Raw genomic sequence first — 17,005 nt, 5'->3', positions numbered from 1 at the left:
ATGCTCTGGCACAGAGAAGAGAGATGCAGAGCCCCCACCAAAAGCAGCGTCTCCAGGGAAGAATAAAGGCTCATACAATCTTTTTAATATTCATAGTTTTATTCCAGCTCACAGGTGTTCTGCACTCCTAGAGGACACCCTTGTAGAAGTATTTATACCTTCACAACTGAAAACAAAGAAAAAACAGGTTAAAGGTGCAAAACATTCATCACTTCCATAGTGTGACAAGAAAATAGTGACATTTGTTAATTTTCTTAAGCATGTTCACCATCACCTGGAGAAAAAGCAGCCCAAATTGGAACCTTTAGGAGTATGATGCTCTCTACTGTTTGGAGTAAGAATTACATAGTATATATTCATAAAAAGTTATTTGTTATTATGTCCTATGGAGTGTCATCATTCATATTTTTAAATTGAAACTTGCCTTTAAAAAATCATACATAAATTACAAAAATAACTGGTCAAGCTAAAATATAAAAGCAATGTAGGATTTAAAATATAGTCCCTTAAACTTATAATTAAATAGTCACAAAGTAGGCAAGCAAGAGACAAAAACACATGCCTTACCTCAACCCAACTTTTATCCCAGTCCTGAAAATACACTAATGTATTATGTCATCCTTATACAATTTATTTTGCTTTGGAAAATCTCACAGTATAAACAGAAACCTGACCTCTAAAGCACCCCAAATCTCATTTTCTGTTTCTCAGCATATGACACCCAGTTCTGGCCACATTACAGAAAGGAAGCTGTGAATCAACGGGTGACATTCCACAGGAGAGCACAGAGAAGAATGACAAAGGAGTCACAAAATATGGTAGAGGTGCTTAATCTTGTTCTATCTAAGGAAAAGGAGACTGAGAAGAGTCATGGCAACAGCCTTTGAACATGTAACTGGAGAATGCAATATTATCCATGTCCACTGTAGACATGTTGCAAGAAAGATTCAGATCAGGCACAAAGGAAAACTTCCTATTAAAGTCAGCAAGCACTGGCATTGTCAGGTGAACACTCCAATGTCTGTGGTCTTTAGGGACAGGTGTGGCATGCACTGCTCAGAATTGACCTAACCAGAGGTGTGAGCGCAGATGGACTGAGGTGAGGAACTCTTCTGGTGTCACCTCTGCCTCCTGCTTCACTGTGGCCAGAAAAAAACCCCAACAACTCACAGAAGCCCAGTGGGAAACACTTGGCCTCATGTTTTCCAGCTTTCGAGGCAGCGCTGCCACCCATGTCATGCACTTCTCAGGCACAACAACAGCTGGGGGCTCATCAGAATTTTATCTGTAACAGCAGGGAAGCCCTGGTACCACCATCCGGGCTGGGATGCTGAGAGGAGCCGGGGCACAGGGGCGAGGCCCTGAGACGATCACGGGGATGTGGACAGGATCCAGAGCCCCAGCGTGATGGAACCATGATCCAAGTGTGATGGATCCACGATCCATGAGTGAGGGATCCCTGATCCAAGTGTGAGGGATCCATTATCCATGCATGAGGGATCCCTGATCCAGGTGTGATGGATCCATGACCCATGCGTGAGGGATCCCTGATCCAGGTGTGATGGATCCATGACCCATGCGTGAGGGATCCCTGATCCATGTGTGAGGGATCCATGATTGGAGTGTGAGGGATCCCTGATTTATGTGTGAGGGATCCCTGATCCAAGTATGAGGGATCCCTGATTTATGTGTGAGGGATCCCTGATCTATGTGTGCGGGATCCTGGATCCACGTGTAAGGGATCCCTGCTCTATGTGTGAGAGATCCCTGATCCAAGTATGAGGGATCCCTGACCCACACGTGAGGGATCCCTGATCCAAGTATGAGGGATCCCTGCTCTATGTGTGCGGGATCCCTGATCCAAGTATGAGGGATCCCTGCTCTATGTGTGAGGGATCCCTGCTCTATGTGTGCGGGATCCCTGATCCAAGTATGAGGGATCCCTGCTCTATGTGTGCGGGATCCCTGATCCAAGTATGAGGGATCCCTGATCCCAGCACCGTTCCAGCACTCCCGGCCCGCCAGCCCCCGCGGTGCTCCCTCTAAACCCTCCGTGCTTCTCCGCAGCCGAGCCCGGAACCCTCGCGCGGCGTGCGCGGTTTCCGGCGGGCGGGCCGCGCGGACCGCGGTGCCGGAAGCGCTGCCGCTGCCCTTGCCCTCGGGGCTGTCGCTGCGGCGGCTCCCGGGCCGCTCCCGCTCCCTCCCGGCCCTCGCCATGTGGCGGACGCGGGCGGCGGCGGCTTGGTAAGCGGGACGGGCCCCGGCGGGCTGCAGGCGGAGCAGCACAGCCGGTTGGGTGCGAGGTGCGGCGGTGAGCGGCGCAGGGCTGGGCCTGAGGCTGCTGCAGGTGGCAACCTGGCAGCTCCGGGCTGGGCAGTTTCCCACCTTCCAGCTCCCCTGGGACCTGGGGGAGGCCCTGCATGTAGGAGGGGGCTGCTTCTCCCGCTTTCTCGCTCTGGGGAGCTCAGGCCGCTTTGGTGTTCAGGCGTTGTCCCTCCCAGCATCTGCCTTGCGTCCCGCTTGTTTTCCACCCGTTCGACTATGGCATTCCCGGCTGGCGCAGTGGCAGTGACTGGTGGATAATAGCACGATGTTCCTCGGAGAATTTCATAGTCATGAAATGGTGTGGGTTGGAAAGGGAACGTGAAGATCATCTAGTTCCAGCTCGTATTTGGGAGCAGCAGTGGGAAAATAAGCGTTGTCTAGTGCTGAGTGAGAAAGAAAATGCCACCGTGCTGTTTGTTGGGTTACGTTTGCTTTGTAGTCACAGGCTTAGCGGGCCACTTTTTTGTGTTCTGCAAGACAGTTATAACCTCAGTGCAGTGTTGCAGGTTGCAGGCCTGTGAATCAGGCAGAGCCACTTGTGTCTGGAAGGATGGTTTTATTGTTAAAGCCAGCCTTGCAGAAACTTGAAATTTGGAGCTCATTCAGTGCTTCATTTAATAGCATTGTTCTGCCATACTTTTCAGTCTGGCTGTACTTTTCATTGAAGAGCTCAAGGTGGTTTTTTGGTTATCAGGAGACTTAGCAGGAGGAGGAGGGAGGAAATAGAAAATGGAAGTTTGGGTGTGATAGAGGAGTAGTGGGGGTTTTAATAAACCACAAGGTTTTGCATGTGCAAGTAAAGCAGTTGAGTTTGAAATATGCAATAACACTCAAAAGGAAGTTGTGAATTAAGGTTTTGCCAGACTACTAATGGAATTCAATTTTCCCTTCAGTTTAAACACACAAACAATGCTATAAAACACAATGTGTTCCAAAAGAAAAATCACAGAGAAGAAAATTAAATAATATTACACAAAATGCTTTTAGGCCAGGTGAAGAAGAATAATGAGGAGTGACTGCAGTAGTATGTGCTACCACATGGTCTCTGCTGAAAATAATAAATATATGAAATGGTAATGACTGCAAAACAAAATAATGAACAGCTCAGGGAATGGCATGCTTCATACAGGCTTGTCACACCCTGATTTAAAAATCTGGCTTCAAAACTGGGAAATTAAACATTTCAAGTGTGGAGACACTTTTGTATTGGTTCTATTTGTAGCTAATTTCTGAGCCTTTTGTAATTTCATGTCCAAGAGGAGAAATGCTTTACTGGTTTAGGAATTGTTCTGTTCCTGCTTGTTAATCTCTTTCTAGGTTCTAAGATTCATATTGCCAAAGCCTAGCCTTACCGAGATAGTTTAGTGTAGCAGCAAAGGGGGTCCCTCACAGCCATAGTGACTTAGGAACGAGGATTTGCAGAGCAGTCCCTGGAGTTCCTTTACTGAGCTTTGCATTGCACTAAAGCAAATTTCTAAACTTCGATCATTTTGGCAAAATTGGTCTTTAAGAGAGAAAAATGTCTGAATTCTGCTTTTTAATTTATCTTCCAAAAGCTCAATTTCTGGATTAGAAGTCCTTTTTATAACAAAGTCTTTCACGTCTTTGGACATTAAGAATGTGCCTGTTGTCTCTAGTACATTGAAAATCTTGAGGCAAATAACTGTATAGATCATAAAGCATGTTATTAGAAAATGCTGTAATATTTTTCACTAAGTATGGTTCACTTTTTTGTGTTAAAATCTGTTCGTTTTAAGTGGTTGAGGATTATGGGATTAGTAATTTGCCATTTCAGTGATATGAATCACTTTCTTTTTTTTATTTGTTCCATTTGGAAGTAAATGCACTTGATAATATTGAAAACACAGAAAAAAAGCATTAAAGGACAAGGTTTCATTTCAATTTTTAAAATTTCAAGCCTGTAATTTCACACATGTTGTATTCACTAAATGATTTATTATTAACCATTCTGGTATGATGGTACATCCAAAAAATTACAGAAGAAATTACTTTTTCTAGAGCAGTTGTCTTTTCCCTATACTAACATAATTACCTCAAACCGTTGCAGTGTGCAGATAGTGTAATCAAAAGTACACAGGTTTTATTCCAGTCATGTGTTTGCATAACATAGGCAGGATTGATTAGGTTCCTGTGTTTTAACATGTGCTTTTTATGGCTGAATTCTGCTTTCAGAGTCAAATCTTCCAGACTTTTCCCTCTTAAATCTGAATTCCTTCATGAAATAATCAATGCACATGATGCAGCCACCTCGAGAGCTAATCTTGTCTATGCATGACCCAAAACAAAATCACAGTCTTGTAATCCTAAAACCATAGCAAGTGAAAGGATCTGAAGGATGTCATTAAGCACATGCTTGGCCTAAATAGGACAAATGTATTCTACAAAGAATTTTTTCCTGTAGAATGGGTTTTTTAGAGTTTGGAAATCATCTACTAACTTAATGTTCTCTAAAAGTTCATTTAGAGAATAAGACAGGCCAACTGTTAAGTTTTCTTCTATGTTGGAAGTCTTCTGTGGACTCTTAGCCCAAACAATGCTTTACCACACATGTTGCTTTACTGCCTTATTGCAGTGTGAATGTAATCAATAACAGACTTCAGAATTTGTGGTTAAGGTTTTGTCTCTGTAATCACTGGAAATACTATATCCATTAACAATGTTTGTAGCTTTTTAGATTCCTCATAAGCATAGCAGTAGTGGCTGGAAAATGTGGATTCAAGGTGATGTAATAAGATTATCTGTAACCAGCTGAAATATAATTTGGATTGCTTCTGAAGAGGTGTTTGAGTTAATGATGTGTTGAAGAAATCAGTTAAAGGTTTAATTTTTTTCTTTTAGTGTCATCTGCCGGAGTCTAGCAAATAGCAGCTATGGAATAAAGAGAAAATCACCACTTCAAAACCTGCATCTGGTTTCCCGAAGTATACATCATCCCTACTATCCAAGTTCAAAGTTCCAGAGACCTCCTTTAAGGATATCCGTTCAGCAGTTCTCTTCTCTGAATCGTCTTCCCCTTCACAAAACAAAACTTTTAAACCTAACACATGGATACCAGTCCCACAGGAACTTTTGGCTGGCCAGATTAGCCTCTAGGCTTCTCAAAGTTCGCTATCTCATCTTAGGATCTGCAGTAGGAGGTGGCTACACAGCTAAGAAGGTATTTATCTCTGGAAGCTACTTTATGCATTTTGTCTTTGTTATTGCATACTTCAGAACAGATGTTCTTGTTATAGTCACAAAAATAGGGGATGCCATTGCTTGATTAACTGATAATAATGAAGATGAGTGAATATGGAAAACATTGTTTAGGAAACGGGTGTAGATTTTAAAAGATCAAAGTACTACTCATATCTAAAGATGGTGGGTTAGTATGTTTTATGTGTAGGTAGTAGTTGCTCATACACTTCTCTATGTACATTTCTTTTTTGATGTCTACCATGATTTTTTTCCTTTCTCTGTTAGACATATGAGCAGTGGAAGGACATGATGCCAGATCTCGAGGATTATAAGTGGATTGTTCCTGACTTCATTTGGGAGCTTGATGAACTTGTTGACTTCGGTATCACAAAGCCATGATGTTACTCTGTCTAAGGACTGGCATGTGTTAAACATAGGAGTATAGGTCCTCAGGGCCTCACTCCAGGAGTAGCTTTTCAGATGTAATTTGAGTGGACTTTTATTTTTGGAGTTTGATGTGTGTTTCACCAAAGCACTTGTAGCAGTGTTTTTGTAAGAAGAAATTAAGCTCTGTTTAATGTGGATATTCCCTAATACATCCTTTCATTTGAGAATGTGCTTGGTCCTTTCATAAAGCCATATGTTCCCTTTAGTAAAAGGAGAGTTGCAGTCTGATCAAGGGGACTCACACAGGTTTTGATAGTATTATGCAGAAAGTGTTTACTTTCTATATGCATAACTTACAAATGAAGATATAAATAGATAGTAAAAAATATGTGTGGGCAAAATATCAGCTGACAATGCAGAATAGTGAACCTGCCTATCCACAAAATTATCTTGAAGATAACAGAAGAAAAGAAACTGAAAATTAGACACTTGCTTTCCTGAGTCTTCAGGTTGCAGTAGAGGCTTTTGTGTATTTTTAGATGAAAGACAGAAATCTGAAAATAAAGCACTGACTTATATTTTATATGCAGGTAGAAATGTGGTGATCTTATTTAAAAAAAAATCATCTCTATGAAGATTTTACTGCATAGAATGGTTAGGATTGGGAGGGACCTTACAGATATTTAGTTCCAGACTTGATGCCATGTGTGAGAATTGCATAGATATTTGCAGAGATTGAAAACTGATACAAGTTTTTCTTGTTCTTACTGCAAGTGGACACTGGATTTTTATAGTACTTTAAAGCTAATGCTTTTTACTTTTAAGGATCACAAAATTGGCTTGTTTATGAAATTGAAAACGAAGCTTTTCTTAAAAAGATTAAAGACATGAGCATAGTTAGAGTTTCATGTAATTTTAAAACATCCTCTACAAAGTATGTAAAAGAATAATGAATGAAATATGGTAAAATGCAGCAATGAGTTTTCGGCAATTATAAAGTACCTGAGGCAGCCTGAACTTATCAGGAGGTTCAAAGTCTAAAAAAGCAAGTGGTTTTTCAGATCTGATAGTCTTTCCCAACAGTTATGGGGGGGAGGTGCACATGGAAAGAAACTTCTTCATACTTGTTTAAAAAAATTTTTAAAAGCCATATCCTGAAACAGTTGCTAGGTTTTATAGCCTAAGCCTTTTTTTTCCCACAAAAATAATAGGAAAAAGCCCAACTCACTAACTGTTGCACTGTTTTCCTAGAAAAACTTCTCAAAGCCCTCCCTGATGCAGATGACCTTGCCAAACTTCTGCCTGACTTTGACAAGATTGGAGAGAGCCTCACTTCACTGAAAGGATTTCTTTCTCCTGGTGAGAACAAATTTTCAGCTAAGTTTTAATTTCAAAAGCTGAACCTATTTGATGATGAGGGTGTAAGTATGTCCTTAGACACTAAAACAAAGCAGATCCTGAAAGTGTTTGTGTTTGCATTGAATATCTTTTCTGAAAGAGTTGTGGACACAGGTATGTGTAATGTATTTTTAAGTGAGAATTCTAGTAGCAGGTGCAGAGAACTATAATGTGAAATTGAATAGAAAACTAGAATTCTTGTACAACACTAAACTAACTTGAAAGCTCAACTCTTCAGTGAGTCAGAGAAGCTGGAGGTGTTCAGCTAGAAATTGGTGAGAGTGTCACTGGACAGTAACAATACCACAGCTGTTACAGGAGAAAAGAGTTGGATTATTAAGAGCGAAGATTCTTAATGTTGCAAACATGTGAAATAGGAGATTTGTAACAAAGGTATTCTTCTGGGTTGAATGATATTTTCCATCTGGTCATGCACCCAGGAAAAAATTTGCTTGGAGATTTAGGTTAGGTGGGGCAGTGTTTCAAAGGAGCAGGTAAATTCTGAATCCTTCAGAAAAGGCATGGGGATGGTTTGTCTATTCAGTGTATCCAGGCAGCAGCCGACTTAATGGTTTTTAGGTTTTAGCAGACTAAATGAGGTATTTCTATCGTTGGGTTTTTTAAAATTGAGAACAATTAGATTTGATCATCATTTCTGACTTGGTAATGAACACAGCTCAAAACTTCATTCATTCTTATAATAAACTGCAAGATTATTTGTATTATATACTTTAGTAATTGTCAAACCTCATAAATCTGTACTCATGAAAGATTCTGAGAAGGGTTAGATCCTTGTTCTAAGTGTGTTTGAAAATATTTTCATACCAGTGTGTGTAAGAATATGTTTTTGTTTCTTTGAAATACTGTCAATAGCAGAACTAATTTATTAATCTTACAAACACAGCAAGAATCTAAGTAGGGGCCAAGTTCAGCAGAGTGGCAAGTAGATTACAATCTCCTATGTATTTTGACTGTTTAAAATTTTAACAGTTTAAAATTGTGTTATTGACTGATAATGAGATCTTGCCTATTACGTATTATCATACTCACACTGGCATAGTGGCCATTTATGATTGTGTGGTCCTCCAAATGAAACAAGAATCCCTCATCTTTTTTTGCATTTTGTTTTGTGTTTATAATTTTTATTTCCCCTCTTCTGCTGGTTTTTCACAGGTTACAATTTGGTTAGTGAAGTCATAGGAGCTTCTGATCTACTTCTGTTGTTAGGTGTGTAAAAGCCCTTTTTCCTGCCCTTAACCTGCTTTTTACAGCAAACTCTTAAAACACTATATACTAAGAGGAGTGAATATCAATATAAATACAGCTATTTACAGCAACTTAATATGGATTTATAAATACCTTCCAACTATTTGAAAAATACTTCATGGAATCACAGAATATGCTGAGTTGGACGGGACTCGTGAGGAAAATTGAGTCAAACTCCTGGCGCTTTTCAAGGATATCCTAAAAGTCCCATCATGTGCCTGAGACAGATGTCCAAAAGCTTGTTGAGCTCTGCCAGGCTTGGTGCTTCCTTGGGGAGCCTGTTCTAGTGCCCAGCCACCCTCTGGGTGAAGAACCTTTTCCTGGCCTAGGTCCTCCCCTGTGAGAATGAAGAGATGAATGGTTGATATATCTCTGCCACAGTCCTTAGCAGATGCTTTTTATTTCAGACTTACAGAAGCTTCTTTTGAAAACCTGTCGTTACAATAGGAAAGATTTTTTTTCTCATTACAGTAACATCAACGGATTTTGTATTATCCTTCTGTCTTTCTCAAAAAACTAATTCTACAATATTTTGAGAACTTCAAATAGTCTAACTGAAGCTCCCTGCTTCCTTGTGATATAATTAATCTGAATCATAAACTAGAAATAAAATTTTCAGATTAGTTTTAAACTGGTTTTCTTCAATTTAAGATCATTTTTTTTATAGGAACTTCAAAGATAATTGAATTACTAACTCATAGGGGTTGAAGCTTTAATTTTCTAGTAACTGTAGTTTGAGAATTTTCAAGTGCTTTTTGCATCTGATTATTAGTTTCTGCAATTGTGTTGTAGGTTCTCCAGGAGAAACAGCATTCCGGGCTACTGACCAGGGATATGACAATGACAAACAGTTCAAGAAGGTAATTACTCACTTGCAAACCTGAAAATGTCTCTATAAACAGGTATTTACTGTTTGAAAGTGCATCAGTAGCCCATTGCAGAAGTTCATTTGAAACAGCTTGAAAAGAATTTATTGTTGAAAATTAGTTCAGTATGCATTACTGCTTTTTGTGTATAAAAGTATTGCAGGGATAATAAACATTTTGGTGTAAGGAAATATAAGGCAGACATGAAAATGTTTATGGCATTATTAAGAAAATTGGTCCGTAATAAGAATGTGATTTTAGGTGTTGTATGTGCATTTGCAATTTTTCAGGGCATGGTCCCCATGGCACTTGAGTTTATGACTTGTTACTGAAGTTGGTTTAGGTGTTTATATTTATTTTTAAGCCTTTCTGCTTGCAACCTCATTTCTGTTGACATTTTCACAGTTGTTATTCTTACTTAAGAATTTCTGTCTTAAAGAATTTCCATTTCTTAAAGTAGTCTGTTTTATGCTTTATTTAAATGAAGCATCATATTTTTGTTACTGTGTTCCAAAAAATAATATTACTGTATTTTGAGAACTTAGTTTTAGCACTTTTTTCCTTGAAGTCATGAAGGTGAAGTTTTTTTTTTGTTTTCATGAACATTTCTGTTAAATTCCTAAGTTGTCATATTGCTCATTCTTTAAAGGCTTTTTATTTTTCTTGTGGCTATTTTAAAAAATTGTTTCACAAAAATGGAAGGAAAACAATATATATCATGGAATTTGTAAGTTATCATATAGTTATTTTTTTAACTGAAACTTTCTGAACAATAACTGGGGCTTTTCCATAAACATATTTTCTGTATATGCAGGCATGTATACATTTATTCTACATTAATTCTGCATGGTGACATAGTGAAACATGTACAAAGCTCAGATCCTAGAACCATTTTCCCCCCTGGAGAACAGTGACAGATTTTTACATGAGAATTAACCTAGCTTTTTATTTCCCCATTGTCTGTAAACTGTCTATATTTTTCTCCAGAGTGATTGCTTAGCACAGGTTTCACTGTATAAAACAAAGAACACCTTACTGGTGATTTGTGAAAAAGTGGCCATCTTAGTTTATTGTCTCTGATAATTGAAATAACTGACACTTCTGTTTAATACTAGTAATATCATTAAAACTTGTTATGACCCTGTGGCTGTTTTGGATGCAGTAATATCTGCATTTTAACTTTGACTGTAGTGTGGAAAATTCACCAGCTTAAATTAATATCATTAAGAAAAATTTTTGTCTGGTCTAATCATTTTATCTGATAAGAAACTGTTAATTTGCTGATTAATATGATCAGTTTAGACAGAATATTTAGACAGAATACCTAACAGAGCATAATCACCAAGTTTGTTGGCAGGCAAAATTGTTACTTTCAAGACAATTTATAAGATGGCCTTTTTGCATTCAGTGCTTACCATTCTATGCCAACCAATGCTAGTTTAAGAACTGTGATTGTGTGGGTTCATAAAGTGATTGTATGGGTGCTATATGATATTAAATGTGCCTGATGATCTGGTTTTATTTGTTTCATTGTGAAGAGATTAGTAACTGATAAATCTAGAAATTGATCTGTTTGGAGGAATTTTCTGAAGAATTGTTACAGGATGTGATCCTCAGGTCTCTAAAAGCTTCTAGTAGAATGAGTGAGAAACCAGTTGTGTATAGTTCTGTGCTATTTAAGGTTCTTATTTTTTAATGTTAGTTTATTTTTTCATCTGACACAGTGAATTACAAACTAAAATATAAAGGAAATAATAATGCGATTATTGATTGATAGATACAAAGAAGATAATGTTACAGAGAAGTCTTTTAAATGACATAATTTTTTATTTGAATATTTTATTAAATGGTGTGACTGTAGTTGAAAATCATTCTTGTCATACTTTATTGTGGAATAGGAGTCACATGTACCAGATGTCTTTGAAAGGAATTGCTAATTAAATAATTACATTTGATGACTTCAAACTTCTGTTACATTTCCTATTTAAATGCTGAAAAGCCTTCATGGCAGATTCTGTTCAGTGTTTTTTCTTGTGTTTTTGGACCCGTAGCATAGTGTTTAAAGGGAATGTGTTGGGTCATACTGAGGGTTTCCTTGTCTGCAATGTATTATTATTGTTCTTCTAATACTAAATGTAGTCATGAGGCTTCCTCTCCTTGCTGCTGTGTAGGAATGAAATCTTTAGCCTGAGTTCCTGGCTCAGTTTTAGTGCATTTGCTAGTCTGGCATTAGAGGCATTTATTAAATCTGAAAGTGGTTCAGTAAAATGCAAGATTTTTCTATGCTTCAAATTATACAAATCACTGTTTAACAAATGTTTATATTTGGTAATTTGATTGTGTCTCTCCATTTATCCATTCTCGTGTTGTTTACCTTTATGTGTACATGCCTGTGTGTGTATTTCATGCAACAAATGTATACCTTGATGATGGATGTCTTGAATTCTTATGCCAAAGTTCTGTTTCAAAGCTTGTTTTGATTCTTGAAGTTCATTTTTGAAACATTTAATTTCACTGAACATTTTATTAGAAGATATAATATTTTTTTGAAGAGCTTTATTTAAGTAGTTCATTAATATTCCTCTCTGCATTCTCTGAAATAAACAGTTCATAAACTTCCAGTAGAGGCTGGCAGAGTATTTCTCAACCAATTTTGAAAGACAGCTCACCATTGTAGGACTGTTTGGTGTGGAGGGAGAAGAAAACTAAGCTTTGTGGAGATGCTGAATGAGTGAAAGAATAAGCATCAAGTGTTAGGAATTTTTGGAGTGATCAGGAAGGGTTATGACAGCATGAATTTAAATTGCAGTGTGTTACAAAAGTGGAGAGTGAGGTTTTTCTTTTTTTTATGCTCAAGAAACTTTTTTCTTCTGCTAGTTTGAGAAAGTTAAATAGCAGGCAAGAATAATTTTTATGTATGTTGCTAGGAATAAAAACAAAGCAAAAACCCCTGAAGAACTTTTACTGATAAAGCTGAACTGAACAGCTTGATAATATTTTAAAGCTGGGATAGATATAGATGGAATTTTTAAAATATTTAGATGCTTAGTTAAATTTGACTATAACTGTATGATGTAGTTAAATGTTGGTTGCTTTTTTCTACCTGGATTAGCAAAATGCATGGTTCTGCTGGCTCTATCCACTCCAGCTAGCAAGAGATCTTGCTAATGAAATTTCACTTGCATTTGAACTGACCCATTCACACCTGTTTTTCATCTGTCTTGTTATGCCTTTTGGTTTAACTTTGTTCTCCTTACACCCCAAATTTTTCCTCTCCTTTTTATTATAAACTCACGGCAGGGCCTGCTTGGGGAGCTCATTCTGTTACAACAGCAAATCCAGCAGCACGAAGAGGAAGCACGCAGAGCCGCTGGCTTCTCTTCCCAGCAGAAGCGAAAGGTGATGCCTTAAGGGACGATATGTTCTGCATTCACTCTAATCCAATACTTCAGCTTTCTGCATTTGAGCTAGAAAAATCTAACTGATTAAATCGTGGACACAAGTAATTGGCCAACTTCACTACAGATGTGTAGTCCTGTTTCAGTTTAACCAGGTTGCATTTAAAGCATGACGTTAAAAGCAAAAGAGGTACTTTGTGTTGCTTTGAAATTGTATTATCTCTGCCTTTATAAAAACTGTTATTTTAAGTTCATACATTAAAAATGCATTTAAGGAAAGTACATGAATTAATGTTAAACCTGTTTACTGTTGCTTGTTTCTGGTAGCTCTGTCTTGTAAGAGTGTAGTTATTTACAGGGAATGTATCTCTGGGAGCTTCTTCTCTCCCCTGCTTTATACTGTTGCCAATCTGAAAATGACAGCAGCTCCTTGGTAATAATTTTGCACAGTCAATTGAATACTGCTGATAATAACAGTATCTACTGTGTATTCATCAGTGGTAGTCCCTTGTCCGTTTTCCATCTTAAAGCAGAATTTTTACTGGATTGTTGCACTTGTTGAACGTCTGTACTTCTCTTTACTTAATTAATTTAAGCTCTGATCATTTTGTTAATTAGTATATGGCTGATTGGAAATCGCTCGTAGATTAGGATATTTAAGTTGTCTGATCTGTTGCAATCTGTAATTCTTGACCACATTGCTTTGTGTTGGCTGCTTTTGTGCCTCCTTAAAAGCTTTCTGATTAGTCATATTTGTCAGCAGCTTTGGATTTGAGCACTGAATACAGAACTTGATCTTCTCTACATCTGAAGATAAATCCCACAGAAAGAGGAATGCACTAAATATGAATTAAACTTTTAGACATATTTGCATAGCTGTAATTGTCATGCTTTTTAGTCCATCAACAGAGGAAAATCAGTGTTCTCTGAAAGTGTAGTAGTACTTCAGTGTTTTATTTTCTTGCCATATTATTTTATATGGTTTAGAGTTCCAAGCTCCCTTGTCAGATTATATACAGTTTGAGCGAGCTGGAGTATGAAATAATAGGTTGGAGTAATAATAAAATGTATGAACTTGTAAAAATTGCTAGAAAAACAACATAATATTTGATATATGAAAATTTATCAGCCTAATAAACACATTCAGGAAGAAAAATGAGCTTGATATTACAATTGTTTATGATTGAGATTCTACTTTTTTAGTACTTTGTTGCAACTAATTCCACAATTCCCAAGCTGTGAGGAAACTGCAAGGGCTGTCTTTGTAAATGTTATCCTGTCCTCCATGGCAGGTACTCTGTGTCTTCAGAGGATTGAAGGTCTACCTTCCTTTGCACATAGAAAGTTTTCACTTTTTCAATGTGCTGTTTGGCATACATGCCTTGAGACAAAGAATGAGTCTTGTTTGTCACACTTTTATATTTGAATTAATTTGAAAAAGATGGTAAACTATTTTCTTTAATACCTTGATATGAAGATATGGGTCAAAGAAGCCAATTATTGGTCCAAATTCTCTTTTGGAAGAACAAATTATGACTGTTATTGAAATAAGTCATTGCAGGCCTTTCTGACGTCATAAACTAAACCTTTTTATTTTTTAACTGAGTTGGATTGCTTGCATGTCTATAAGAAAACATAATATTTTTATTTCTGTTCTTGAAAGTTTTGTTGCCCAATTTACTTGCTTATTTTTCCATTTTAATTTATTTAGTCTGTTTAAATCTACTGCAGTTGTAAATTGAGTAACAGTACAAACCATCTCACAATCAGGAGAAGATACTAAAACCAAAAATTTAATCCTCTCTTGATTTTTTTGGGGGGCAGCCTGTTAAGTATTTAACAGTAAAATTGTTTACAACTGCACTGTGCATGGCTGCTTGAATGCATTTTGTCCAGGCCTTCTTATTTTCATTTAAATTATTGGAAATTGTTGTAGTTCTGCACATAATCAGTTTAAAATTATTTGCAGTGAACAGATATCTGTGTGCAAGGGCCCTTGATTAAAAATAAGTCTCCAGTATTCTTTTCTTATGATTCTTTATGGTGGCAATGGGGAAAGAGGGAGTAACCTTGAGTTACAAACCATATTGAATTGGATTAAGCAAATACCCATGTGCCTATATAAACATACTTTAATAGTTGATTTTTTTTGTTTGTGGGGGAATAGAAATCAGTCTTATGTGACTGTTAATACTCCAAATTGATGTATTAGCTTTAGCTTTTATTGGCAACTTAAAAATTTCTAGCAATATTATGGACCATGTATACAAAATACTGTACGTACTAACATTGAAATCACACCTGCACCAAGCACTGAGGCAAAGACATCATTCTAGAGCTGTTTGTTGGTTTTGACATAACTTACCTAAAGTCCTTGTTAGAATTAATCATCTAGTGTTAGATAATTCTTTGCTTCAGATCTCGCAGTGCGAGGCTGTGCAATATTTTGGCTTTCTGTGTTGAACAGAAGCATCAGCCCACACAGACACTGCCCATGGTTGGAGGTGTCTGTAGGGAAGCACTTCAGAGGTGCATCATGGCCCCACAAATCCTTTGAGAACAGCAGAGAGCAAGAAAATGTTACCTCCTTTGAAAGTCTGCAGCACATGGAAACACTTTGTTTTCCTTTTCTTTCCTAAATTTTCTTGCTTCTTTTGGCTTTCCACATAATTCTCTTTGCCTCCTGTTTTTATTTTCCCCCTTATATCTCTGAGCTGTTGGAGGTGTGTGTATATGTAAATATTTATTTACATATATCAGCTTGTTGCTGCATGCCTCTGTTCAACTAACCCTGTTTCTGATGTACTTTTGCTACCACTGAACTAACAGCAATGAAAAATTAATTTACAGCATTTTGTCTTTGATCTTTATGAAAGAAAATAATGGCAATAAGATGGAAGTGTCAGCTTGGATTTCTTTCTGTAAAGTCTAGACATAATTCTTGAGGCTTAACAGCTAAATGGTATTGACCACTATGAATAATTGTGGATTAGATTCTTGTAGTCTGTAGAAACTGCTGTAAAGTTTTAGTAATGGAATTAATTTATGTCTAAATAACAGCTGTCCTCTGCATATTAGATAATAGTCTCTTCCTCATTTGAAGCCAACTTGAGTTGTAAATGTTACATGGACTTTATCACATGAACATCATTTAAATATTGACACAGTAATTGTTTAGGTGATCATTTTTTTCTAAATTGGATATTTCATCAGTCATCAGATTTTATTGTTTGTAAATATTTACATCATAAGAATCTGTATTCCATCATTAATGCTTTTTGTCTTTGTGTTATTAAAAGGGGATTGTTTAAAACATCTTTTAAGATGTTTACTGCATCTTGATGAACACATTTTAGGAACATTTGGCTTAGAATGTTTCTTAGTGCTTGATCTTATTACATTAATTCCTTGAATCTCAAAATCTCTTGTACTATAATATCCTAATTTTTCCAGTTTTAATGTAATTTAAATAATTTTGAAATAACCCTTCAAGATTGTCCTGCCTATCTAAAATATGTGATGTTGTGTAGCACATTTGTAATTCTGACAAACAAACATGTTATTGAATATTCATAAATAGTGGCTACTCACCTGAAAGTATTTTCTGTAGCAAGCAGGCGTTCAGTGATTTTGTCACTTTAAGATGGTGTTAATTCAGAAAGAGGATATACAAGATCCTGAAGGTTTGACCACTAAAACTACATTTAGTTCAGTGGCCAGAAATCTCAGCACCATATGAAGCTGCTTTTCCTTAAGCCCACTTTCCCAGTATTAAGTCTTGAAGGGTTAATTTTTACATTTGCATGTACTGAAATTCAGACAATTCTTTGATGTAAAGCTCCTGTTGCAGATGGGGCTTTCCATCAGCTTTAAATTTCAAATGCTAATTGAAGAATTTTACTTGCTGTAAAACGCATGTCTAGTCACTTTTCTTAGGTGGAATGAAGCTTTCAGTTTCTAATTTGGTTACTTACAGTGCTTAAACTAAACAAGTGATGGTAGCCATGATTATTTTTTTTGTAGGTTTCTGACAAAGAGAAGATTGATCAACTTCAGGAAGAGCTACTACGCACTCAGGTGACTTTTCTGAGTTATTGATGCCTTAAGTAGTGATTTATGTGCAGCAGACTCAGATTTACTAGACAAAAGCAAACCTGAAGTATATTT

At 37.1% G+C, this 17,005-nt stretch overlaps 1 protein-coding gene across 4 annotated transcripts in view; it reads left to right on the top strand.

The window, feature by feature from the left end:
• Positions 1 to 2,108: 2,108 nt before the first annotated feature.
• OPA1 (OPA1 mitochondrial dynamin like GTPase) overlaps positions 2,109 to 17,005 on the top strand; it is a 50,269-nt gene continuing 35,372 nt past the window's right edge. Inside the window, exons 1-8 of one of the 4 annotated variants that reach the window (XM_021536860.3) lie at positions 2,109 to 2,244; positions 5,185 to 5,503; positions 5,809 to 5,905; positions 7,162 to 7,269; positions 8,482 to 8,535; positions 9,367 to 9,434; positions 12,741 to 12,839; positions 16,862 to 16,915. In XM_021536860.3, the coding sequence (XP_021392535.1) occupies positions 2,216 to 2,244; positions 5,185 to 5,503; positions 5,809 to 5,905; positions 7,162 to 7,269; positions 8,482 to 8,535; positions 9,367 to 9,434; positions 12,741 to 12,839; positions 16,862 to 16,915 (828 nt within the window). In that variant the 5' untranslated portion in view covers positions 2,109 to 2,215. The remainder of the gene's footprint in view (positions 2,245 to 5,184; positions 5,504 to 5,808; positions 5,906 to 7,161; positions 7,270 to 8,481; positions 8,536 to 9,366; positions 9,435 to 12,740; positions 12,840 to 16,861; positions 16,916 to 17,005) is intronic. The other 3 variants (XM_021536862.3, XM_021536861.3, XM_021536863.3) reach the window with 3 other exon arrangements.

The sequence above is a fragment of the Lonchura striata genome, chromosome 10 (assembly GCF_046129695.1).
Source record: "Lonchura striata isolate bLonStr1 chromosome 10, bLonStr1.mat, whole genome shotgun sequence".
NCBI lineage: Eukaryota > Metazoa > Chordata > Aves > Passeriformes > Estrildidae > Lonchura > Lonchura striata.
The sequence above is the reverse complement of the archived record's forward strand: the minus strand, read 5'-3'. Positions and strand labels throughout refer to the sequence as shown.